This window comes from Vipera berus (genome assembly GCF_964194415.1).
Source record: "Vipera berus genome assembly, chromosome: 4".
Classification (NCBI taxonomy): Eukaryota; Metazoa; Chordata; class Lepidosauria; order Squamata; family Viperidae; genus Vipera; species Vipera berus.
In genome coordinates this window covers 52,008,062-52,035,505 of record NC_138206.1, presented here as the reverse complement: position 1 = coordinate 52,035,505, position 27,444 = coordinate 52,008,062, and the positions used below count along the sequence as shown (strand labels likewise).

General features: G+C 37.3%; 1 protein-coding gene across 2 annotated transcripts in view; it reads left to right on the top strand.

Annotated features, from left to right (window-relative positions):
• The first annotated feature begins 6,347 nt into the window (after window positions 1-6,347).
• GRIK1 (glutamate ionotropic receptor kainate type subunit 1) overlaps window positions 6,348-27,444 on the top strand; it is a 159,448-nt gene continuing 138,351 nt past the window's right edge. For both annotated transcript variants that reach the window (XM_081326438.1, XM_081326437.1), the window contains exon 1: window positions 6,348-6,602. In XM_081326438.1, the coding sequence (XP_081182564.1) occupies window positions 6,518-6,602 (85 nt within the window). In that variant the 5' untranslated portion in view covers window positions 6,348-6,517. The remainder of the gene's footprint in view (window positions 6,603-27,444) is intronic.

Below are 27,444 nucleotides of genomic sequence, written 5' to 3'. Positions count from 1 at the left end.
CATGCTTTTCATTTTATTTCTCTTTTGTGCACGTTAGTGGGAAGAGGAATATTTATTAATATGGAAATGTTAGGCAGTGCTTTTTGCATTTTCTTTGTGAATCTTCTTCAAACTGTTTTTGAGGGATTGGGGAATGGAAACAGCATTGTGAAGTTGTTCATTGTATAAATATTATACTCATCTAAAGGATCACTATTTTGGTCTCTGTGATATTTCCGATATTGAATGACTTTATATAACTTGACATATAATTCAAAATTGAACACAATTATTCGTCCTCCTGTTTACAGAATTAGCTTGGGTCAGAGATGTGTATCAGTCACATACCAGCTGTACTATAGTAGCTATTTTGAGTCAATGGAATTACATTCACTTTTTGACGATGCCAACTTCAGGAAGATTCACCATTAGATTTGATTATATTTTAACTCTCAATGGAAACACCCAGTATTAAATAATACTTGAATATTTCTAATGTTGTCTTACAAATATATATGCTTCTCAATGATAGATATACAGATAGATAGATAGATAGATAGATAGATAGATAGATAGATAGACAGATAGATAGATACGCATACTCAGCAATTAATTTCTTATATTTCTTGTATGTATATTTATTCATTTCTCTTATGGTCCCTTATGCAGGCACATCTACATGAATTTAGGGAGTAAAATAAATTGCTAGTCCAGTCACTGCATTTTGCATTTCAATTTTCTGCTTGAGAAAGATAGCCTTATGCCAATGAAGTGGATAGTATGGTGATTGACTTTTAAATTGATACTTATCCATGCATCCCCATTGTGAATCAAGTCAGGAGAGCAGTGGAAATAAAAATGTGTAATCATCATTTGGCCTTTGTAACAGGAGTATTCAGGATACTGATAACTCCACACAAACCGCCTTTGATTCAAAATTTCATGGAAATTACTAGTAGGATTTCACAAATGTTTGAAATTCATATTGGCATAGGCAGAACTCCTACAAATTGAGTCTTTGGATCCTGACCTGGAACTTAGCCTTCAACCATGGAATGGAAGGTCTGTGACTTTGGTTCATTGGCAGAAATGACCAAAAGGGAAATAATGAACAAGAGGCCATTAAAATTGGGAAGGGGAGGGGAGGGGAATTAAACACATCCCTGTGTTAATGTATTGACCTATAAGACATAACCTCAGTTCTTGAAAAGTGAAGCTAATGTAAAAAAGGAGTCACTTGAACAAGGAGGTGGTGACATTTATGCAGCATTTTGGTCTTTACATTCTGGTTAGTCCCTTTCTCAACTATTTGCATTTCTGCATAGAGAGACCAGCTACCAAGCTGAATCAGACGTGAACCTCTTATTAGCCTTATTGATATATAACTAATTCGGTTTCTTAAATCTGTTCAATACAATATTTTCCATTTAACTCTAATTAAGTAGGCTGGGTTCACATAACATGTTTAACAGTCCCCCTTGCCCCACTTCAACAAAAAATAGCATGTGTGGAGATGCTAAATCTTTAACTGCTCAGTTTTTAACTGGGTTATAGTGGGTTGCTTGTCAGTATGTTTATGGCAGCTGAGGCAAGTACTGCTCTTGACAATGGATGTGTAAAACTTTAATAAGCAATTGCAGTGTGTGTGGGGGGGGGCAGGGGAATACAGCAGCAACTAGTGATTCACATAGAGGCAGTTACCCTCCATACCTCCCATTCATCTTTTAGGCAGTCTTAGCTCAAGCAAGTACATCAGCGATTTCATGCCAATTATTTTGATAGTTGCCAAAGACATTTTCTCCCCTATGGTACAATGTAGTCTGGGAGAGATGGAGATTACAGTCCAATACATCTGTGGATCTCAGGTTGAAGAATAGAGGAATCCATTATAGTTGAATAAGAACAGCTTAGGATATAGATTCTTTTATACCTTGTTCATCACAAGCTGAAACAGATGAATTGCAGAAAGATAATTACATGAATATTGTAGTTAAAAAGATGACAATTTTGTTCACTACAAGCCTAAGCCAAAATCTGGCATGATCTGAATGGCAGACTATAAAGTGGCTACTTGCATTTCTAAGGACCACATGCCGCACTTGGCTAGATGATGCAAAGCAACTCAAGAAAAAATGCAGAAGGAAATTTAAAAATTAAAAGATTTGCTGCTAATGGACAGTATTATTATAAGAATGTTTTCTATGCTGCCAAACGTATTGCCTCTAAGCTTAATTATTAAAGTAATCTGGGATATAATAAAATCATTAAGCTTCCCCAATGGAAGTAATGAGAGTTCTCCAAAAGCCACTGGGCATCAATAAGATGTGAAAATAATTATTAATATAACCCAATTGAAATAATATAATAAACTATAAATAGAAGCAGAAATGGACACTAAAAGAGACTGAAATGGGCCATAGAGAGGGTGTGTAATGATATTCTTAGTGCAAGTTTATAAACTTATGAGCTAGATCAGCGGTGTCAAATTTGCAACATCACGTGACGTGTCATGACGTATCGTGACTTTTTTTCCATTTCTGGCAATGGGGTGGGCAGTTTCACCATGACGCATCTGGCCCGCGGGCCGTCAGTTTGACACCCCTGAGCTAGATCCTCAAATCAAGGCACAGAATATTGACTGGATTTTTTTTTTATGATGTGAGAGTAAGCAATTATTACTTAGCATTATTGCTAACAAGACACTATGATTTGCTCATAAAATTATGGTTTAAAATATTGACAGTACTGTTTATTCTCTTCTCTGCACTTATGCTTCCCTAGCTAATCTACATTTCTTGTTATCCAGTTTCTAGAATATTCACTGAATATTGAATATTATTCCCCATAATATCAAAAGCCATCAGACCATGTGCTATGATTAGTTTTAATATTGCTTTTTTCAGACAGCTGTAATGATGTGGTTTGCATGGCATACTAAGTCATAAATGTTTTTAGAAATCATAACAGCTGAAGTCACAATCAAGTTAACCCACAGCTAAACAGGTGATGATTTAATGAAAACAGACCTAGAATGCAGTATTCAGTACACACTTCACAATCATAACAGTTCCTTTGGTGGACAGTGTGTCTCCACATTCTCAATGTTTCATTCAAAATTTCTCAGGACCATATTGCCTTTTGACCATTCAAATTTGCAATTGCCATTAAGGTCTCACCATGCCTCTGTGATCACTGAAGTTCTGTAAACTGGGCTGGGTCTTTGGTGATAATCTCCCTGCTTATGCACAATATCCCGGGTACTCATAATGTAGCTGTCAGGATTAAAATGTAGAAATAAAATGCCTTATTGAAATCCATTGTGCCTTTAAGAAATGGAATAAGATATTAGCATTTCGTAAAACCATATTTTTTTATAAACCTAAATAGAACCGAGTGGAATCTTTTTGCTCAGCTGTTCCTTTAATGATTTTTAAAATAGGTAACTATAGCTTCCTTATGGAGTCATGCTCCAAGCTTTTGATGTTTCACTAAGATCAATGATTTCTCCAATTCAGGCATGCCAAACTGCCGGCCCAAGGGTCGGATGCGTCACGACAAAACCGTGCCCACCCCATTGCTGACAATGGGGAAAAAGTCACGATACGTCATGCGATGTCATGTGACATCGCGAGTTTGACATGCCCTACAGTCATATTTTCCCCCTCCCTTTTGGGGGAGAGGCATTTGCAAGAAATATTTACTCTAATGCAAACTTGGAGTTGTTTTTTAATTTGGTTTTAGAAGATCTAGAATGGTGCTTTATAGCATTTCCACGCACCACATTTTTGTGCTTTATCCTGCTCCAAACAAAGCCTGGCGTAAGGATATAAGGATAAGGATATAAGCAGTGTTCATATCTCAGGACTTCTTCCTTCCAGCTTTGTAGATGAGACTCACTTTCTTCTGAGGCACATAGATAAAAAATAAGCTTCAGCATCAGGTGAGAGACTAGCTGCTAGCAGTGATAGTTTCACAGATTATACTATAGAGCCATGGACATTTCTCACCATAAAGGCAGTTTGCAAGAACAATTTGAGCTCAGTATGTGTTCCTCTGCTTTGTCCACAAGAGTTGTGTGGAAGGCTGATTCTGAAACTTGATTATTTTTTTAAATGGCAAATCAAATTCTTGCATGCATAATTTTTAAGGCCACAATATGCATACTGTGTTTCCTTAAAGATAATAAACATCATGGCATTAATTTAAGTATTTAATACTTTAGATCAGACATGTCAAACACAAGGCTCGGGGGCCGGATCCGGCCCGCGAAGTGGTTTCATGTGGCCCCTGAAGTCATCCTGGAAACAGTGAGGGAACGGTCCCCACTGCCTTGGCCCTGGCCCAGAGACCGTCCTTCTGCCAGAGACCCTCAGATCTGTCCCACTCCTGACTAGGCCCCCATAGGCACCCTTGATGCGAATGATGTAGAGCTGGCCATGCCCACCCAGTAGGCCACGCTCACCCTGGCCATACCCGCCTGCCCCCCTGAGGGCAACCGCAATGCTGATGCGGCCCTCAGTGAAATTGAGTTTGACACCCCTGCTTTAGATGGATACTTGCTTTTTTATTATTCTCCATATTTAAGCAGTAGAAAAAAGTGATAAAGACAGGAGAGGGAGAGAGAAAGACAAGTTGCACACAGCTGAATTAGTGTACACTAAGTGATCAATGACTGGATAAGTAACTATTACAGTATTTCATCATGTATTTACTTTGACACCCTAATTTTTAAAAATGTTCTTATGTTGGAATAGTAGTGATACATATGTATCTCTGTGTATATATGTATAGATATTGAAATAGATATGTATATTGTTCCTGTTTCATCAATACAATTTCTATCTATGGTAAAAGGGGGAACATGTGATATTTCTTTCTGTTTCCAGTCCCCTCAGAAAATTCTTGTTAACAGGTGGCTTAAACATATAATAAAAACTAAGCAAGCAAATAAAATCATTCTCAGTGTTTCCTTTTGATCCAACTCATTACTGATGGATAGACTGACATACTGAATGGTATCACTACTTGTTGTAATAATGGTTTGGAATGCTGTGAACAGTTTGAGTGAAAAGCATAATTGCCTGTTTGTAAATATTTATCAAAATATCCTGGAAGCAATGGCTTTAGAAGCCAGTGGATTCCTTAGGTGTATTGGTCTACTAGCTGTCAGTTCAGATCCTGAATTCAGATGCTGTCCTATATAGTTTTTAAAACACTTTAATGATACTTTATTGAATATGCTATAGTATAATATGCTTATTCTTTTATACTTTATTGGAAAACACGTTTGAGATGTGCAGAAATCTCATTCACTTTTCTTCCCTCAGCGATTCGCTCAGAGTTGTGATTATTTGACAAAGGAACTGTTATGATATAAAAATTTCATTCTATGAAGAGGGGAAAAAACCCGGTTAGGAGAAGGCATCTTCACTTTGATTTCTCCTCTTTCAGGGAGATACAGAGATGTCCCTAATTTTGTTTTTGTTTTTAAAGTACCCTAACAGTAAGCGGGAGCGACATATGATCCTACTTTACGCCATCCCCAATAACTATCAAGGTTTCCCGGAATCAGTCTTTCTCGTGTCAGGGGTCGGAAATTCAATCTGAAGATGCTCAAATCTCCTCCGAGTGACGGCCTCTGAAATCGTCCCGTATTATGTTCCTTTGGGCAAATCTCAGCCTAAGTCCCAGCAACAGACGCTATGTTTTAAACAGAGGCTTGATGATAAATGGCTGGGAGCGAGACGATAAATGTAATGTCTGCGTGAGTGTGTGTGTGAGTGTATGTGTGTATACGCGGCATGTGATGCTCCCAGGCGGGCTGACGTCACCAGAGAGGCTTCATTCATTCTTCTCCAGCTGACCAGCTGCGAGTTGACCGGGTCCCTTTTGAACCGTGCCTGAGAGGAGAGCCAGCCCCGGAGACAGCGGCGATCCAATCAGTTCTGGGTCCACGAGGTAGAAAGTAGCTGAGAAAAGGGGCGCGGGGGTTGGGAGAAGGCTTGGGACGGGCTGCCAGCAGCGGCTGCTCGTGAGAACTCGCCTCCTGCCTCTTCGCTTCCCCAATTTGGCCGCGAAGCGGGAGCCACGCCGGGCATTCCGAGAGGCAACTTTCCCCTCGAATGGGTCGCTGCCCTAGACTAGAGGAGACCCGCTGCAGTCCCTCTCGCCTGGCTGGGACGCCGGCGGGAGTGATGGGCTGAAGGAAGGAGGGATACAGGCGCTCACTCTCACGAGAGGGAGGGAGGGAGGGAGAGAGGGAGAGAGGGAGAGAGGGAGAGAGGGAGAGAGAGAGAGAGAGAGAGAGAGAGAGAGAGAGAGAGAGAGAGAGAGAGAGAGAGAGAGAGAGAGAGAGAGAGAGAGAGAGAGAGAGAGAGAGAATTAAAGGAAACCATGAGGGGCCGCCAACCAGCCCGAGTCCGAGGAGCGAATGTCTAAGCGGGAGGAAGAAATGTGGCCGAGAGGCTGAAGCATGCACCCAGCCAGAGCGTGAAGAAAGCGGGGAGAACCCTTTGCGAAGAAACCCGGGGACTCCGCCATGGAAGCCAGCAGGAGGTTCTTGTTTCTCCTCCTTTACCTTCGCCTGGGCGTCCTTCAGACTTCCCAGCAAGTGCTCAGGATCGGTGAGTCCCATAAGGGGCAGGGAGGATTCGTGAACGTGTGAAGGGGGATTTTTCTGGAGTGTTTTGGTTCAGGCTGCTCTATCCGTACGGAAACATTTTGTTTCCCCCTGAAGACAAGCACCAGGAGAGCAAGCTTCAGTTGTCTGTTCTGCTGTCTGGTTGCCCACAGGGTGGGAGGATTGGGTCCACTCCAGCTTGGCCGCAGGCACTTTGCGCCAAAGACATAATGAACAGGAAACTGATGCAGAATACCTGAATCTTTCTCTTTTTCTCTGGATATATATAGACCAAGCTCTCAGACACTCTTTGCTTGTTATAATTGCTCTCGCTGGACTGCAGTGTGACTCCCTGGGCAGGCTGCTAGTCCAAGGGTGAAGCAGAGGCTGGCTCAGGCCAGCAGAGAGTGCATGTACACTTGACCATTTGCTCAGTGATGGCTGCCCGAGTCCCTCTTACCCAGGAGTTTTGTTTTAGTGGCTGATTCCCTCCTGGAGTGGTTTTGTTTCTCATTATTATTATTCAGTTACTCAGAAGCTCAGAGGCAGTTGGCTGGCAGACTTAGCAAATGAAGTTTCTTTCTCTGTGTGTTGTGTATGTACACATGTCTCTGTGGGTGCCCATGTCATATCTTAAATTCATTTTTCTCAACTTGAAGCCCTTCAGAGGTGCCTTATAAGATTACAATTCTCATTATTCCTGCCAGCATCACCAGGGGCAGAGTAATTAAATATCTGAAATGCACCAGACTGGGAAAGCTGTTCTGTGCTAATTCAAAATAAACAAGTATTGAGTGCCATCTGTTTAACCGTTCTTCACTTCGAAGTCACCAAGAAGGAGCCATTTCCCTTTGGCCGTGTCAATATTTACTGTATATTTGCCTTTTGAAAATGCCAGCTTCAGGAAACAACCTAGAAACCAGAACTATGAATAAACGATGTAATAACTAGAATATTAAAATAACTTTCTGACTGGTATGAGATGTTAGCATGGTCATTTGAAAATTATGAAACAGAAATGGCTACATAACCTATTCTTTGCGACTGAAAGAGCTGGAGTTGAAATATAAAGAGATTGTCAATTGCCATACTGTTAACTTGAAAGCCAATTATTTATACACTATCTTGATTCCTTACCTAATTACTCGTCCTCCTTGGCATGAATATGCCACTGTATGGTTAAGAAAAAGAGCAAACTTTGCTCCATGGAAACCCAACAAAGTTTATAGAGGGGGATTCTTTTTACAGTGAGCTTCTTGAGTCAACAAGAGAGTGAATAGGTAGTTATCAAAAATGTAGGTAGAAAATCAAGTGGGCACTAGGAAATTGCAAAAAGGGAAGCCAACTTTCTAAATTCTGTTTCTTTGAACTGACTGACTTGTAAATAGGGTAGACTAATGGTCTGCAAATCTGACCTAGGTGTCTTACTATATAATTTAAATGGCTGTGAAGCTACATCTGAAAAATGTGTTCTCAGGGTACTAGGATAAATTCAATGAAAAGATGTGAATTCTTGATGAAGTTAAGGAGAAATGAGAGTATTGGATAGTAAGTGGAGAAATAAGTTTACCAATAAAAGATAATATTTGTACCTCGGGGTTGAAATGAGGGGTCTTTGGTGCTCTCTGAGCTTGGTTGTTTTCTTGCAGACATTTCATTACCAAACTGGGTAACATCATCAGTGTGAGTAATGAAATCTGCAAGAAAACAGCCAAGCTCAGAGAGCACCAAGGACCCCTCATAAATACGTTTAGTGTTATAATCATGGATCATAATGAAGCGATGTAGCATAAAATACAATAAAGGAATATCAGAATAAAATAGAATAAGAAAATAAGTGTGAGATATGAAGAAACAGCCAGGTTGGGATAGTGTTTTAGTTATCAAGCTAGAAGCTGGACAGAAACTATGGGCCAGTCACTCTCTCTTGATCTAGGCAGGAGGCAATTGCAAACCACTTTTGAAATCTTGCCCAAAAAAATGGAATAAGAACTTGCCCAGATAGTTGCCAGGAGTCAACACTGATATGAAGGAGCTTGTATGTGTGTTTGTGTGTGCGCCTGTGTGCACATGTGCACACAGAAGTTAAAACAAGATACAAGAAGGCCAGAGCTGTTATGTTTTTTAAGACCTTAAAAAATTCTTTGAGTTTAAATGATGATACAAGTAGCAACCTGAGTACTAATAGTTGAAAAAATTGAATATTACATATTTAAGTCTTGGAATATGATCTCTTTTTTGCCCTATAAACTATAAAAATATTTGTCTTCCTTTCTAAATAGCTTTCAGACAGATTGGGGCTGGAGAAAAACATTAATATGCCAGAACTGTATGTGTATGCATATACGTATGTATGTATGTGTGTATATATATAATAAGGGACGCGGTGGCTCAGTAGGTTAGGACGCTGAGCTTGTCGATCAGAAGGTCGGCAGTTTGGCGGGTCGAATCCCGAGTGCCGCGTAACAGAGTGAGCGCCTGTTACTCGTCCCAGCTTCTGCCAACCTAGCAGTTCGAAAGCACGTAAAAATGCAAGTAGAAAAATAGGGACCACTCCGGTGGGAAGGTAACAGCGTTCCGTGCGCCTTTGGCGTCTAGTCATGCCGACCACATGACCACGGAGACGTCCTCGGACAAGCGCTGGCTCTTCGGCTTTGAAACGGAGATGAGCACCGGCCCCTAGAGTTGGAAACGACTAGCACGCATGTGCGGGGGAACCTTTACCTTTACCTTATATATATAATGTTCATATCTTTTAATCTTGACTACAGTGGATAATATGAAAGACATTCAAAAAATTTAAATTATAAAAATGGCTCTAAAATTAATACTGAAGTGCTTTTACAACTAAGCTCAATTATGAGAATACTTGTGTAGTTACTTTCATGATATTGCCTGTAAGCCAATGAACTTCTTTGTATAATTAAACTAAAGCTTGATGTGCAATAATAATTTTATATGACTCCAGGAAGAGTTAACATTGCAGCACCTGAACTACTTAAATTTATCTATTGCACAAAAATTGCTATGAAGACTTTTCCTGATTATCCTAACGTGAAAATGGCAGGTCAGAAGCTCAGCAATCTACTTCTTGCTAAATTGCAGAGCTTCATTGGAGACTGGTTATAGCTATTCTTAGAGAGAAGCAGGTTCTTGTTATCCTTGAAATCCATGTTCTTTATCTCTGGGGAAAAACTCATCAGCACTTATCTTTTTGATTCTTACAGTCTAAAAAAAGCTTGCTTAGTCTTAGGGGTAAAATGGCTGTATTTGAACAAAGGTGAAGTTTTATTATTTTTCAATTGATTATTTTTTTGCAGTGTTTGTGTCCATCCATTAGTTTGAAATCTCTCTCATACTAATTCAGCCTCAGACACATGCACTCTCTGTCTCTCTGTCATACACACACACACACACACACACATATCGTTCAACAACCAATCTATCTGCATATATATATATACTGCATATATATATATACTGCATATATATATATACTGCATATATATATATATATATATATATATATATATATATATATATATATATATATATATACTGCATATATATATACTGCATATATATATATATATATATATATATATATATATATATATATATATATACTGCATATATATATATATATTTACTGCATATATATATATACTGCATATATATATATACTCTCTCTCTCTCTCTCTCTCTCTCTCTATATATATATATATATATATATATATATATATATATATATATATATATATATATATATATATATATATATATATATGCAGATAGATTGGTTGTTGAAGGATCCTATGAAATAAAGAAATAAGATGCTATTTTTTAACTCTATAAGATGAATGGGGGGATTCTCTTTTCCATGGTTGCTGTTCTGCAGCTAATATTAAAGGTATGTGTGATTTCAGGAGGTATAACAGATAGTCCTCGACTTATAACCATTTGTTTAATGATCGTTCAAAGTTGCAACAGCACTGAACAAAGTGACCTTTCAGTTTTCACGCTTATGACCATTCCAGCATCCCCACAAGTTGTGTGCTCAAACATTGGGTCCTTGGCAACCGGCATGTATTTATGATGGTTGCAGTGTCTCTGGGCCCTGAGACTGTAATTTGCAACTTTTGTAGGGAGCTTCTGACAAGCAAAGTCACTTCATGACCACATGACTCACTTAAAAATTTCAGTGATTTGCTTAAGAACCATGGGAAAAAAGTCACAAAATGTGGCATGATGCATTTAACACCTGTCTTGCTTAGCAACGGAAATGTTGGACTCAGTTGTGCTCCTAGGTTCAGGACTATAAACTATCAAAAGTAGCTGCTGTTGATAGATTAATCAGCCCTAAGAAGCAATGGGTTGTCACATTATCAGCAAAGACTTCTGCCAATTTGGTAAATGTCTTAAGCAAAAGAAGATAAGAAAGAAGAAGGAAAATGTAGAATACACATGTTCAGAATCCTGGAGTGCACCTGCAACTACACAAAGTGAAATCTAATCAGAGCCAAAAATGACAGTTCTGCTTATACTGCAGACATGTAATTTGGGTAATGATTTTTTTTTTATGAACAGAAGAATTTGGCTTAGCTAATGATGTAAATTTTTGGAATATATAAATGTATTTCTTTTGCGTCTCTTCTATAAAGTAGAGATGGAAATTACCTGGTTCCTATTTCCAGCTAGCTAGTTCCAACTAAAGCATCCAATTTTAAATTATAGCTTTAAATTGTAGCTTCTCCGAATAAAATCAAGATGTGCTTTCTGATATTATCTAATTTTTTTACATTATGTGTAACTATTGTCAGTCCTATTTTAGATAAAATGACAAGCTCCAGATCTTGTGACCATGTAAAACTTGGTTAAACTCCTTTTCGTCCTAATCTCATTGCATTCAAAGAAATATGAATTAAAACAGATGCCAATACAGTGTTTGATATGCTTATACAGCATGTGAGTACAGATGGTGGGAAGTGCATGCATATGAGCCATAAATATCAGCAAAATTATCACATGTCATTTTTATGTTGAACTCCTTTTAGAAGTGTGAGTGTTCAAAGGATTTTAGAGGCCTAGGTGCCTCTTGGTTAAAACCTCTGACTTCAAGCCTTCTGGTTTTGCACAGTAGTGCAGCAGCTGAGGGACTGTGAGGCTCTGCACCCTACAGCTGATTTCTGCCTAAATGGGCCTGAAGTTGCCCCATAGAGGCAGCTGGTCCAGGTGCCGCCATCTTAGAATGATCCATATATACTTCTTAAGGTTTGGTTGAGCCTTCCTAGATGTCTGAATGAAAGTACTTGAGAATGAGTTCTTAGACTCACTCATTCTAGCTGATAAAATGATCACTTCTTGGAAGAAATCTCTGTTCAAATCTTTCTGCATCTTAATGAAACAATCCTTCACTGGAGAAATCATCTCTGAATACAGTGGAAATTTAGAAAGTAAATCCAATTGAAAATTGTAGAAGATAAAGGTGCTAGAACTACATATGTAAGGTTTTGATAGTACTAAAAATAAGTGCCAATCCTTACCCTATAGTCATAGTTTAGAACAGGGGTCCCCAACCCCCAGTCTCTGGACCAGCACTGGGCCACGACATACCAACAACCAGGCCATGCAAACAAGCAAAGCCTCATCTGCTGGACACGGTCAGCACACAAAACCACGCGCCCTCTGGTCCATGGAAAAATCTTTCTCCACAGAACTGGTCCCTGGTGCCCAAAAGGTTGGGGGGCCCTGGTTTAAGAGTCCCAAACTACTTTGATTAACCCAAAGCTATATAGAATGTATTTAACTATTAAAATATTTGCAAGAAGTAGAATCCCTAGTAGTGGAATAAGTATCCAAACTACACTTTATTGAATGCATTTTTCTAGCTTCTACTCATATCAAATGGTGCTTGCTTTGTTAAAGGAAAGAAGGAAAATTACATTGGAATACTGATAAATATAAAGAGTGTGGCATTTTTATTATATAATATTTTGATTTCAGCAAGTTATCTGACATATTATTATTTCCAAATACATTGAACAAAGGCTTTCTTTGATAGATGTGTTTACAACGCAATTGCCAGCAATAACATATATTTTGTCTATATAACTATATGCCCATAGATATTCAAGGATATTACAAAAAACAAAAACAGAGTTCATGCACTCAATACATTTGACTTAGCATTAAGCAATTTTCATTTTTGTTCATGGCAGGAAAAGCATTCAGATGTTATCATTTGCATGCTATGATATTTCAAGGAGATAGACTGGAATACAATTCTATTTATTTTCTGAATACAAAAAACTTTTATGCAAAATATGGATGTGCACAGATTCACTGGTCATCCTGAGGTTCTGATTTACAGTTTTGATTTTTGCAGAAGAGTCCAATTCATGAATCTAGTCTCCTATTGTCCAGCACAAGGAAAAATACAGATGTCTGTAATTTTATTTTTTAGAATAAAAATTAATATACAAGCTAACCATTGTGACATGATATCATTACAAGGTGGTAGATTTTATTAAAAAAAAAATCAGTGTTAAGTACTTTTAAATTACACATTACATTGTTGTTGGGGTTAGATTTTTTTTTTTAATTCCATTTATATCCCGCCCTTCTCCGAAGACTCAGGGCGGCTTACAAGCTTAGCAGTAGCCTTCATTCTATGTATATGCCTGCTTATTGGGGCTTTCACACACACCCCAAGCGGCATTATTACAAAGTCAGCTTAATTGCCCCCAACAATCTGGGTCCTCATTTTACCTACCTCGGAAGGATGGAAGGCTGAGTCAACCTTGAGCCTGGTGGGATGCGAACCTGCACTAATTGCAGGCAGCTGGTGTTACTTAAGGAGGCATTAGCCCACTGCTCCACCAAGGCTCTGTTATTTTGTTATTTTCTGTTTTTCTGTTATTCTGTTATTTTGATTTAATTTGATTAAATCTGAAGTAGAAAATAGTTTCTTGCAAAATTTCAAGTATGTTGTAAGCGTGTTCCTTTTTGTTCTCCAAAGTGGCATTTATCAGATTGCTATTTACTAAATTTAGTGCATTTATGTATGTATGTCTGCCAACCTAGCAGTTCAAAAGCACGTAAAAATGCAAGTAGAAAAATAGGGACCACTACGGTGGGAAGGTAACAGCGTTCTGTGCGCCTTTGGCGTCTAGTCATGCCGGCCACATGACCACAGAGACGTCCTTGGACAAGCGCTGGCTCTTTGGCTTTGAAACGGAGATGAGCACCGGCCCCTAGAGTTGGAAACGACTAGCACGCATGTGCAGGGGAACCTTTACCTTTATGTATGTATGTATGTATGTATGTATGTATGTATGTATGTATGTATAATTTATATCCCAGCCTAATGTCATGATTCAGATGATAGACAAGAAAAGAAGAGAAAATGATGAAATGTTTATTATGAAATTAGAACACAAACAAATAAAGGAAAATTAAGAAAACAAAAATAAAGAATTGCATATACTGTAACAGCAGAAAAATGCAAGTAAAAGAGGCCACAGTCAATGCAAATTTTGTCCAAGGAAGCTCAGAGACTGATTTCCACTATTAAAGGAAATATCAAGGGAAATAAGGTGGAAATGGGAAAAAAGTGAAAAAAATATATAAAAAAGGGAAATATATTAACTTGTGTTCTTTTATGAAACGAGTATAGAATAAATAGTTAAGTCAGGAAAGCTAGCTGGTAAGGCTCAAAGCATGATAACACAGTCGCTCACATTGGGGTATCATTTCTCTCCAATAACATGTCATACTTGCAATTCCATGATGGGTGACCAAGGATGAACTCATAATTTGGGGACAGTGTCATCAGTCACTAAATTTACTATTTTCTTCCCTTAGTTATGCAATGGAAAATTATTATTTTCTTGTAATGCTGCTACCATGGCATTACTCTTTGACAACTATGAATGTTATGGAAAAGCAACATGGAATCAAAGATTTGTGAGGCTCAGGCTTGTGTGTTATGACATAGTTTAAATTATATTTTTTCCCCAAAATACCCTGCCCTGGCTTGTTCCTCAGATATAGTCTATATGCAAATCCACAATGCAGGGCTTCGGAAAATCATCACGGCTAATTTCTAGTTTGTTTTGCCCCCAACACACTTCCAACTTATTTATTTATTTATTTATTTATTTATTTATTTAATCAATCAATCAATCAATTAATGTCTGTTTTCAGAGACTGCCCAAACAATTCCTGCAGTTTTCTTCTCAAGGCTTTTCAGAAGTGGTCTGCCATTGCCTCCTCCCTAGGGTTGAAAAATGTGATTGGCACAAGGTCACCCATCTGGCTTTGGGTCTGAGGCAAGACTAGAACTTACAGTTTCCAGGTTTCTAGTCTAATGCCTTAACCAATGCATCACATTACATCTCTATTTATTTATTAAATATCCTCAAAAATTAAAAAAAAACAGTTAAGTGTCACAAATAAAATAAAAGGCAGGCAAAAACAAGAAGAGGGAATGAAGAAACAAGTATGTATATTATCTATATATTTCTATCCAAAAGAACACCCCTCCCCCAGAGATTGTTCCAGAGCTACTGGAAACCATATTGTGACTTTATAAGTAGTCCGCAACTTATGACCACATTTGAGACCATAATTTCAGTTGTACATAACCAGACTCAATTTTTCAACTGTTTTTACAGAAGTTATTAATTGAAACTGTTAAAAAAAACTAGAAACCAGCAAAAAAACCTCACAAATTGTGGTCCTATGACTGTGGGATGCTATAACCTATTACAAATGCCAGCTGGTTGCAAGTCCCTAAAATGCAGTCACATGATTGGGCGGAGTTGGTGGGACATTTTATGATGGACGGAAGTGCTTTATGGGCTATGAAGCACCCTTTCTGAAGCCATTGTAACTCTAAATGGTCTTTAAATGGTTGATTATAAGTCAAGGACTACCTGTAAACTTTTAATGTTCCTAATAGTAGCAGAATAGAGATAATAAGTAGGACTCTAGGTGACCCCTCCTCTATTCTTCATCATGAAGAGGAAAAATTGTAGCTGGGGATGATGCATCCAGTGCTATCTGCACAATTTCCCATATCTAAGATGGAATTTTGTGGGAATAAGGAGAAATGCGTTAGTTTCATTGATCTCTGGTGCCTCTTCTATTTTTTTTGTAGCTGCTAAAGTAAGATGTCCTCTGCATGTTGGTAAAATGAGGACCCAGATTGTTGGAGGCAATATGCTGATTCTGTAAACCACTTAGAGAGGGCTATAAAGCACTGTGAAGTGGTAGATAAGGTCTAAATGCTATTGCTATTCAGACCATTTTCTTTCTACTCTGCTCACTGTCCATCTCCTTTGCTTTTGAATTCAATCTGTATAGCTGCCTTTTGACAGAGTTAAAATGAAGCAGATGGAAGTTGCTGCCATTCTCTGTTGCTTCTTTGAGTATTTCTATTGAGGAAACAGGGACAGGAAAGTTTGGGAAATGCAGGTCCAGAGAACTTCTGACCGTGGTACTAAGAATGCTTAGTAAGCTTCCGGGCTGTTGCCACTGAAGGTTAAACTTCTTCACACATGAAATGATAAACACATAGCACATTAGTGTGTCTGTAATATGATCCCAGAAAGACATTCTGCAGTAATAAACACTGAACGCAAATTCAGTTTATTTAGACACATTGCCCAACATTGCAGGCTATGTTTTAAAACAAATGTGAATGTTTGAAAGCGGAATTTATATTCAGATCCCTCTGCTGGATCATCAGTTACACACACACAACAGACACACACACACACACACTGCATGTTGGTTCAGCAGCCGGAATAAGAAGATCAGCACAGCGCTAGGTGATTTAACAAACCTGACATCTTATTTGAGAACTCCCATCCCTTCACTTTCCTCTGATAGATGCTCAGTGATAGCAGAGCACTGACAATCTGAGCCACCAGGCAACAGCATCCTCAGAAATCTATTTATCTGGACTGGAATTCTCCTATATCGTGTTCATTTATATACAGTAGCTCTCCCTTTTCCTTCCTCTAGATGTTCTTGTACATACAAATGACTAAAAGGGAAACAATGCTCATATATTTGCTGCTTTGACATGAAAAGTACAGTACTCTTCATTCCTACGAAGCTTGTAAGAAAACACAGATATCACCAATTATATGGTCAGATTTTCTGCTTTGATTAAAATACATTGGGTAGGTAGTCTTGTGTTTATTTACCAACACTTTAAAGTACTCCTTATTATTGCCTAGCAATTGGTTTACTTTTTTCTCAATAATAATATAATAAAATAAATAAATAAAATAAAATAGTCTTAATAATTAGCTGCACTAGTTTTTTTTTAAAAACTGATTTGATTTTCTGACTCTTATAGTTCTCATTCTGTTCAATATGGGTTATATAGCACTATACGTGATGCGAATAATATACACCAGACATGTCAAACACAAGGCCCGGGGGCCGGATACGGCCCACGAAGTGGTTTCATGTGGCCCGTGAAGCCATCCTGGAAACAGTGAGGGAACGGCCCCCACTGCCTTGGCCCTGGCCCAGAGACCCTCCTTCTGCCAGAGACCCTCAGATCTGTCCCACTCCTGCCCAGGCCCCCATAGGCACCCTTGATGTGAACGATGTAGAGCTGGCCACGCCCACCCAGTAGGCCATACGCACTCTAGCCACACCCACCCAGTAGGCCACACCCACCCAGCCCCCTGAGGGCAACCGCAATGCTGATGCGGCCCTCAATGAAATTGAGTTTGACACCCCTGATTTACACCTTTAATTCAGTTCTGTACAGCAAGTGTAAACGGAAATATTTTCATATATAACTATTTCTGCCTCACTTAATGTTTAAGTAAAATGTTGATACTGGCATCAAATTTATCTTCTTTAGAATTCTCAGACTGAGTTAGCAATGAATTTTACTCTTTTATGCCACGAATACCTGCACTAAACATTGTATGAAAAATTGTTCTCAAAATTAGGGCAATCTTGCATTTCTTTAAAGTTGGTACTATTTTTTCTTGCTTTTATTATAACAAATAATAATAATAAAAAAGTAAACTGCCACAATGGAGTACTATGAAGATGTTTGGGACAAGGTTTGATTCTCATATATACAAAAAACACATGTTACGGGATTCATATTTTAGTAGCTTGAATTTTCTTCAGGAAGTTGCTCTTTTAGATGCTGCAATGGCCGTAAGTGTGAAAAACGGTCATAACTCACTTTTTTCAGTGTCGTCGTAACTTTGAACAGTCACTAAATGAACTGTTGTAAGTCGAGGACCACCTGTACATATAAAAGGAAGGGACCAGACCTGAATTGCAAAAACTCATGTAGCTACAGTTCTCAGTTTCTGTTTAATGTCATTTGGTAGTTGACATTATTATCATCATCCAAAATCTGGTAGATTCATGTAAAAAATACAGATGGAACATAGTGTATGAAATTCTCATTGCATATTCAAATGTATGACAGATAATTTAAAAACTAAAGAGAAATTAAATGCAGAACTGAAAAATTTCTGACTGAAGGGGCATGATTTGCTTTTAAGCCTATGAAAAATAGGATTCTCTAGTTATCTCTGACATGAATTTCTGGGACTTGATCACATTATAAATGACAATTATAAAGCCACAGAAGAATGATTTTTTTTTGTCATCAGTTGCATCAATGATTGATTTTTAGGAGTCAGCTGAATTGTATGTATTATTAATAAAGGTGTATATTGTAAATATGCATTTATACAAAGTAGATTTGCTCCCTATACTTTTCCAGATTTTTGCAGCTCACCAGTTGTAGCAGGAGCATCTGTATGTACACACAGATAAAGCATGGAGCTAGCAAACATATCTATGACATTCTGGCTGGGCTACGAGCCATCTGGTGGTCCCATGAGCTCTTTGGCAAATGCATAGAAGGCAATTAGGAATGGGAACGAAATTTGCCTGATTTGCAGCTTAGTTTGAACTGAAACGTGATTATCCTTTGATATTCATAATGTTATAAATTTTGCAGCATGATTTTGTACCATTCCCAAATGGTTCTAAAAATATTCACTCACAAAAATTCATATAAATTAAAAATCCATATCTTGATGAAAAATAATTTACAAAAATGACTTGCTGCAAAAATGCTTTTACTTAGAAATAAAAATGCAAACACAAGTGGAAGCAGGATAAAATATTGGTAAAGCAGAAAAAATTATTGAGTGAAACCAGACTTGACCAATCTATCCAACATCCCTTAGAAATGACCAATTTTAGTGTGTTTCTGCAGGTGATGTAGATTTTCAACTTGCTTTATATTTTTGCCTTGTTGAAGAATTAATTCATAACCCATAACATAGTACATTTCTATATACAACGTTTCTCATCAATAATTGTGCATCAACCACTGCTCTAAAGATAGTACTTTTTTCTCCTAAGATCAATATCAGGAACTATCATGAAGTTGTTAGGTTAACCTTTATCTTTATATCTGATTCCATATGGGTCATTGATAGTAGATTTTGTGTACTGTGATAGAACACAGTCCTTTTTAATATGTTCTTTTCCCATTAAGGACTGAAAAACATGCTGGACTGTAATAAATGTTAAATCTTTCCTCCAAAAATTTTAAGCAACTGCCTTAATCTTCTTAGAAATGCTTGATTTGACTGACTAGTCCAGAGGTTGTTCAGCAGTTTAAAAAATAATGTTAAAAATCCTGTCCCAGAACAGATTAGTTTTATTGGATGGCTTTTGAACTGTGACCTCAAAGATCAGTTTGTCCTAGTTTATGCTAAATTTATGAATATGGAAGGGTTTAAGAAGTAAATGGCCTCATTATTTCACATTCTCCTTTCTTTGTTGATGCCATTTAAACTTTATAAGCCAAATAGTGGCTTTGAAAATGAGTGCTGTTGGAAAAATGTTTGAATTATTCCGATAATCTATAAAGGATTGCTACCATGTTTGTGCCGAATTGAACAGGAACTCTGCAAGGCCCCTCTCAAATGAACGATGCAGCAAAAGTTGCTGCAGTGCTCTTGTGCATCTCTCTTCACCCCTCCTCCCCCCCAGAAGAATCCCCAAGGCATACATTAATGGTAGCTAGTTTTAAAAACAGTTGTTTCTAACCTTTATTAAAATCATAGTCTAGCATATTTTAAACAATAGATTATGGATATGCATTTATTCATAGACAAGTATTTGAAAAAGCCCTGAGCAATCTGTATTTTACTGCCAGCAAATTCTGATATGGGTAAGAATCTGTCAGTATTTATTTCTTTTCTTTGATTTATCTTTACTTACAAAATTGATATATGATTTTTCTTCAAGACATTCAAGCTACATGGAGCTTTTTCTTTTATTCTTATTGCAGCCATGGGAGGAATGCTTCAGTAGAGTTACTAGCTTTTAAATAAGATGATTTGAACAAAGGCTGGGTTGACTCCTATTACTTATGTTGAAGAAATTCTTTACACTTTTTCAATGAGCATGACTTTTTATCCCTCTTTTTGCAGGGACTAAAAAAAATATTAAAACTGAGGGATTCTTTCAGAAAATAATAATTGCGGAATGTCTATCTGTAGATTATTTAAGGTAGCCTGGTGGTGGTGATGGCATCTTCTATGATGCAACTTGATGGTTCATGTAAAGTCTTGTTAGATGATCAAACAATGTTAGTCAGGGAATTAAGCAACTTTGGTGGTCACCTGGACCAGTTATGAAGGAGGAAGAAAGTATAAGAAATGAGAAAATTGAGGACTTCCTGTTCCAGCAGAGCAGTCGGAAGATTCGGAATGCCAAACCCTTAGGCTGAAATTTCTTTCTGTTGGGTGTTATGTACTGGGTTCGTTGCTTAATGACGAAGACGAGGCGAGTGAGTTCAGCAAAGATCATCGTTTATTGCTTGCAGGATCTGAACTGGGAAACAGGGCTGCGAATGCAGCAATTTATACCCTGGCCCCTAGGCGGCGGCCAATAGGTTTAAGGCAACCTTTTGCCGCCCTAGAGGCAACCAATAGCGGCGCTGGAGACGGGTTGTCTGAGGAGCTGGGAGCCGTTAGCCAGCTTCCCTGCTCAAGCAACCTTTCAGCAATTACCCACGTGGTGTTCCCTTAACAAAACAAGCCCAATACATTACACCCCTCCCCCCTAGAATGCACAAACATTATAGCAACAAAAGAAAAGTAATTACAGCAATACAGTTTACAAAAGGTATAACGATAGTGTGAGTTAAAACGTTTCCATCCTAGCTAATACAGGTGATTCCTAGGTAGCAGCACAATAAAGGTACATACAACATTATAGCTTCATTATTTCAGAACAAAATCTTGAAGATAAGCAGGAGGTTTGCAAGTCCTTGTGGAACGCCTGGGGGACCCAGGCACTTCCTGGCCTACTGGCTTGCCCGTCGGGCAAGACCAGTGTCTCTCAGTTCAAGTGATTCAAGTTGGCTCGGCAATCTCTGGCTGGCCCTTCCAGGTTGGCGCACCCCAGAGTCAGTTTGTTTTGCAGAGTTAGCACAGCAGCTGTAGTACTCAGGTTGGCTTTCTCCGTCAGGGGACCCATGTTGCACTTCCAGGCTTTGCTCCCCTATGGCCATCTCCCCGTTGCTCTGGCTGTTTTGACACTCAAATTCTATGCATGGACCGGCCTGGCTGCCGGTTTGCAGCCTGAGGCAAGGACCTGTGATGAAGTCCTCACTTTGTGGCCGTTCTGGAAAACGCTTCCTAAGCTGATCGATATGGTGATGGACAAATCTGTCAGTTAAGGATTATTTACATCTTGCTGCTATTTGAGTACTGATGTGTAGCTGTTTGCACTATTTAATTTTTAATACCATTTTGATGGGGTTTAAGCATTGTTTTATGATGCAGGACCCAATCTTGGCCAGTCACCAGGACCAAAGATTTAGTCTTCTGAACTTTTGGACTTGTGCTGGAGCCCATCCTCAGAGAACTTCTTTCTACAGAGACTAAGTCTCTGGTCCCTGTGACTGACCAAGATTGGATCCTGCAACATTACCCTGGGATCCTTTGCCCTCATTTATTGTTTTATGAATTATCCAGAAAGCTTTGGTTATTGGGTAACATAGTATCCAAACAAACAACAAATAAATATGGTTTAAAATTGAACAGATAAAAGAACAATTACTACATGAATTTCCCATAGTTCTAAAAATTCAGTATTAATCAATGTTCCTTACTGAAGATATTTATTGAACTCTTTCAGATTTAGCTGTAGAATTTTTCAGCTCCACAATACATGATTATTCTCCTTAACATTCACTAGAAATAATGTTTTCTTCTTAATTAGCAGGACAGTCCCAAAGGGAATGGCCTTTGGTTATGTCAGCTGTAACCCTTTTATGTATATGATGTTAGCAGAATCGAAGTAGAATCACCGGGAAATCTTCCCCTCTCTCCGTTCTGTTAATTTAAAGCAACACTTTGATGGGTGGAGATGATATATCAAATGCAAATTAGTATGTGAACTCCTTCAGTCATTTATTATATTTATTTATGTACTACTTTTAAAAATAAATGCCTGTAAATAAAGATAAAATTATAGATTTGCTAATAATAGTAATTGCTTGAGCGTACAAAAATCCAGCTGAGAAGCCTTCTGGACTATTTGTTGCATTTTGCATGATATCTGCACCTAGAAATCCAATTTATTGTCGCAAAATATTTTAGGATTCCTAAGCCAATAGCGAACCATCATTTTATCTTTTGCTTTTTTTACAATCTTGGTTTGTTCAGGTACAATTAGCCTTAATTCTTGTTTAGAAAGCCATCCCCTTCCTAGCTTAGATGTATCAGCATGCTTTTGTTCACATTGTTATTTATAAAGCCATAACCTATTACAGAAAATGTATGGATACGGCTTTCAGTTTATTTAGAATGCTACGTTTCCATTATAAGAAAACTGCAACAAAAATGTAAATATTTCAGTGGTGGCTTCATGAAAAGGTCCGTATGGCTTTTCAAAACCTGGGTGTTTTCTGAGCCTTTTGAGCTATTTAATGAATTCCTTCTTATTTGGTGAAATTATGTGCCCATTCCAATGATTTTTAGGCATCTCATGAAAAATTTTAAAGGCCATAAAAGTATAACAGGTAAAATAATAAATTCTGCCCTTTTCCCAAATACTTAAAGAAAACTGCTGCATTCATAGCCTTTAAGTCTTTAAAGTGATCCATTTGGCCAAAAGGTTACATGGCCTCCTATTATGTCAAACTTACATGTAAAGCTTTTGTGTATTCCGTCTCCTTCAAAACGTCTTAATTTTTTCTAAGGGCAAATTATTTGGTCAAACTATTTGACCAAGGTGAGTAGTAAACATAAGTCTACAACTGACTTTAGAATGACAAGAATCAAGTCTTAATTACAGATTCATTTGTGATTTTTTTTCCAGGCCAGTCTGAGTGAAAAAAAAAGACTTTATAGTGGACCTAACTTTAATTTAAATATTGGCAAGCGCAAATGTATTCCTGGTTAGCCACTTCTATTCTTGTGGGGTTTGTCCTGGATTAAGATGACTACATCTCCTTTATACTGAAGTAGATCTTCAGGCATGGGCTCCTAAATTTCCAGTAACTTTTTTTCAAAAAAGAGAAGAAGCAGTTAAGTTTTAAAGTATTGGAGATGACAGCTATTATTTTTGCTACGGCTCATTTAGCAAGAAAAGCTGTGAGCTTCTTGGGAGTCTCCATCTTCTAGTTTAATGGGAAATCTGCGTACAGGGTTTTTCTTGGCATCATTGTTGTTTCTTCTCCTTCTCATGCTTAGAATTCTTTGGGTTGCCTGGCAGACTTTGCAAATTTTGTAGATGATTTGGAAGTAGGACCCTAAGCTCAGCACTCTTTTGTGGTTCAGTAAAGTTACCAGCCATTTTTTTGGGAGGGGGAAGGGGTTCCCTGTGATGCTGAAAAAAAGGACAAATGGCTTGTGCAGCAGCCACCAAAATAGGTTGACTGCTTTAATGAATAGCAGAGATGCTGTGCACATGTAAAGTCCAGAGCATTTCTTCCTAATCAGTCTTTAAATCACCCTATTGCCCGTTTCTTACTAGATTTTAGCCCTTCCCAGCCATTATAAAATATAGTGGTAGTCTCCCTTCTTTTGGGGAAGTGGCTTGTTCTCTTTAGCCTGCATGATCTTCATATGCCAATACAGATTATGTATATTGGAGCCTCTCCTTTATATATGAAAACTAAAAACAATTGGTGATCCAGGGAAAAGCCTGTATCATTGAAATGGTTCTAATTTAAATCAACTTTACCTTCGTTTCTATTTCTTAGACTTTGAAATGACTCCTTTTACTCTAGTGAAAATATTACATAATGTAGAATTGTTTTTATTTTTTTTATTGAAAAGTTTTAACATACAATTTTTCTTTAAAAAAGAATTGTTTTTATTTTATATAATAAAATTAAATAATGCAATAAAGACCTATGTTGCTGAAGATCAATTCACCTGCCAAGAGTTTTTTTTGAACTAAAATGATTGGAGAATTGCATGTGATTTTTGATATGATTTTGCTTTTATTATATGGTAAATGGGCATATGTCATTGTTATGGGCACAATATTTATGCTGAAATGCACTTTGGCATTTTAGAAAGACATCAGAACAATGCTGATTTATCTTGTTCTGCTTATCTACCTGATCTTAATCTAGATCTTTCATTTGCTCCAGTTTGCATAATAGATTTTCCATTTTTTTTAAAAAAAATTAAGATACAGTCTGAGCTATTTGAAAGAATGGGATGCAGTTCCATATAAATATTTTTATATGAGATATATTAAATGTAAGGTGACTCTGAGGTGGGACCCAAGGCAAGCTATCATCCATGAGTGCCCAGCTGATTTAGACTGATCTCTAAGCCCCACTGGGTAATTTACAGCTAGCCATTTTCTCTTAGCTCTGCTTTGCCTCCCTGTGTTGTCGAGGAATGGAGGAGGAATTGCTTTAATACCACCCTGAGTTCCTGAAGGAAAGGCAAGTCACAATCTAGCAAATACACAATATAACACAGTTTCCATGATTTCATTGTTATCAGGCATTTCCCCTAGTTTTTGGCTAACATTATTACATTTAGTAGACTTTGCCCTGTTCAAAATCATTTTTCATAAGTCTGAGGTATTTATTATTACTTATTGTTCCTATTGAATTACTGTTGCTTAATAATAATAATAAAAAGAATGGTTTCACTTTTGCAGATCAACAGGGGCTTTTAGAACATTCATTAGTCTGTAAAGGTGCTATTCAATGCCGCCTGATTTTTGGATAGCATTGATCTGCATGACTTTCCTCCATGAATGAGAATTTAAATTCAATGTGTCTTCTTTGCCATGGTGGACAAACTAAATTAATAAACAAAACATCCACTGGGAATGTTCTTCCTCAGTATACAAGTTTAGCTATCTCAAATAGTGCCACCTGATCACTGTAATTTAATGTAATTTAATTAACTCATTTTAAAATGGCTGCTCTATCTGGAAGTCTCTGGGTAGAAAAAACAACAACACAAAAACAGTCTAGACTGAAACAACTAGAAGAATAAATAATATAAATTGTACAAAAAATAATACAATAGGGCTCAACTAATAAATTAAAACCACAATAATCCTAGTTCTGGGAACAGAGTTGTCTGTAGCTATTTGTTGTCTGCAGCCATTAAATTATTTCATATTTATTTTAGAAGATCTTATTGTTTTACAAGACTCTTCACATCTGATTGGATCTCTACCACACTTGAGACATTGTGTCACTGTAAACTTGACTTCTATGGCTGTATTGTCCTTCTTAAAGCACTTGTGTTGCATTGTACAAAAATAAATCTTTGTGAAGGAAAGCAATTACTTCTGATTTTGCTATATAAGATGATTTGGTGTCTTTGTAATATCCCAAAACACATATGGATAAAGAGTATTAAGAGATAAATTAGATGAAAGAGTAAGCATCTAGCTCTTAATCTCTCTTTCTGTTGCCCATGCTCTGCAAATAGCAATAAGGACTGGTGCTAATAAAATACACACAGAACAATCATATTCTAACTTCACTTCTTACTTTCTATTCTCTCACCTTCCTCTGAAGTGTTTTGCACCATCATTAATGCAAAACTACTAGCATCTAGAGAGCATCTGTGCTGTGAGATACATATATATTTCTCACAGAATGTCCAGAGGCTCTAGAAAGCTTAAGGAAGAGCTTTGCTGTAAATTCTCCAATCTTACAAGTCAGATTTGACCATCTGAGACAGATTCAAGCAGTCACATTTCACCAGAGTGCATGAATTGCAACTGACGAATGATTAATTGAAATGTTCCAGGCCTACCATTTCTTTCTTGGATAAAGATAGAAAAGGCAAAATACCAGAAAAAAGTATTTTAATACTTGTTAAAATAATTTTAATATTTTAATAATGTCAAATTTGTATAATTGCCCATCTCACAAAAAGTGACTTTGGGCAGAGTATAGCAATCAAATAAAAACACAAATATAAAAAATAATATAAAATCCACAATAAAAGTTAAATATTTTAAAAATGAATATACAGACCCTAGGCAAAGAAAGAATAAAAATGGCTACCACAGAAAAGTATGTGTCTCTTTAATGTCTAAGCAAAGTAAGTATATTGAACAGACAAAAAAAACACCCTAGTTTCTAAAGAAGACACTGTGATATTCTCTTACTTTAATAGGTCACAGTAGAATTGTATTAATCAGGTTTAAAAAAAGTACAGACTTAAAAAAAACAGCACACAGAAGGAAACTAGTTTTGTAGTATAGATGAAAATATCTTTATATGAGAAAGTCAGGATGGCACGGGCATTTATCTATTGCAGTGTGAATATAAATCAGAGGCAAATGGGCTTTTTCTTTGAGATGGGATTCTTCCCAAAAGCAAGTGTTTATCGACCAAATCATCAATGTGTCAGCTATAGTTTATTCCTAGTCCAAGGAACTTGCTGCTTACCTACTCCTTAGCAATACACCACAATTTTCTCATGTTTCTTAATGCTAATTGCTGTAGAAAAAAATGGGAAATGAAACTGTTTATACCTGAATTTGAGCAAATAAAAACTAAGTTATCTTCCATTTGTTTGGGCCTGAAAAAAACACCATCATTTGTCAATCCAGATAATTATTTAGCAACACAAAATAATTTTTGTCACAAATTTCTGCTGCTTCCAGTTGTTATTTTTTACTTATCTGAAGTTCAAAAGTGAATTGTTATCATTTTTAAATTTTTATTTCATTCTGTTTAGACTTACTGTTTTATTTGTACTCATAGACATATTAGCTTCTTGCCAATCAGCAATAACATTCTTGCATCTGGTGAAGAAAACTTTACGCTGCCAAGGCTTTATAAATGTCTTCCATATTTCATTTAGAGATAGCATTTTGAACAAGGATAGAATTATTGAGCATAGTATATGAGGTGCACATGGCAGAAAGACATTTCAATCACTAATGTTTTCAGTCATTAACAGTTGAATTGATCTCAGAAATGGGCACCCAACAGTGAATATAGTATATCATACGTTCTGAAGGCTTGCCTCCAATCCATAGTGTCGTGGTAGCAATTCACTTTGAAGGCAGCTCCATATAGAATATATTATCATTAAAGTAATTAGGGCATAAATGAGTACATCAAAATGTAATTGGTCCCAAAAGATTTAATTGGTTTGCTGCTCAAATCTGTAAAAAGATACTTGTTGCCATCCACGCCAGCAACACGCCCAAATATTTGCTAGATAATAATTTGCTATGATTCTTTTTCTAAACTTTCAATTTCCTGAAAAGAATCTATCCTTAATACCATGTTGTAGATTAACTTGTGGGTATCATAT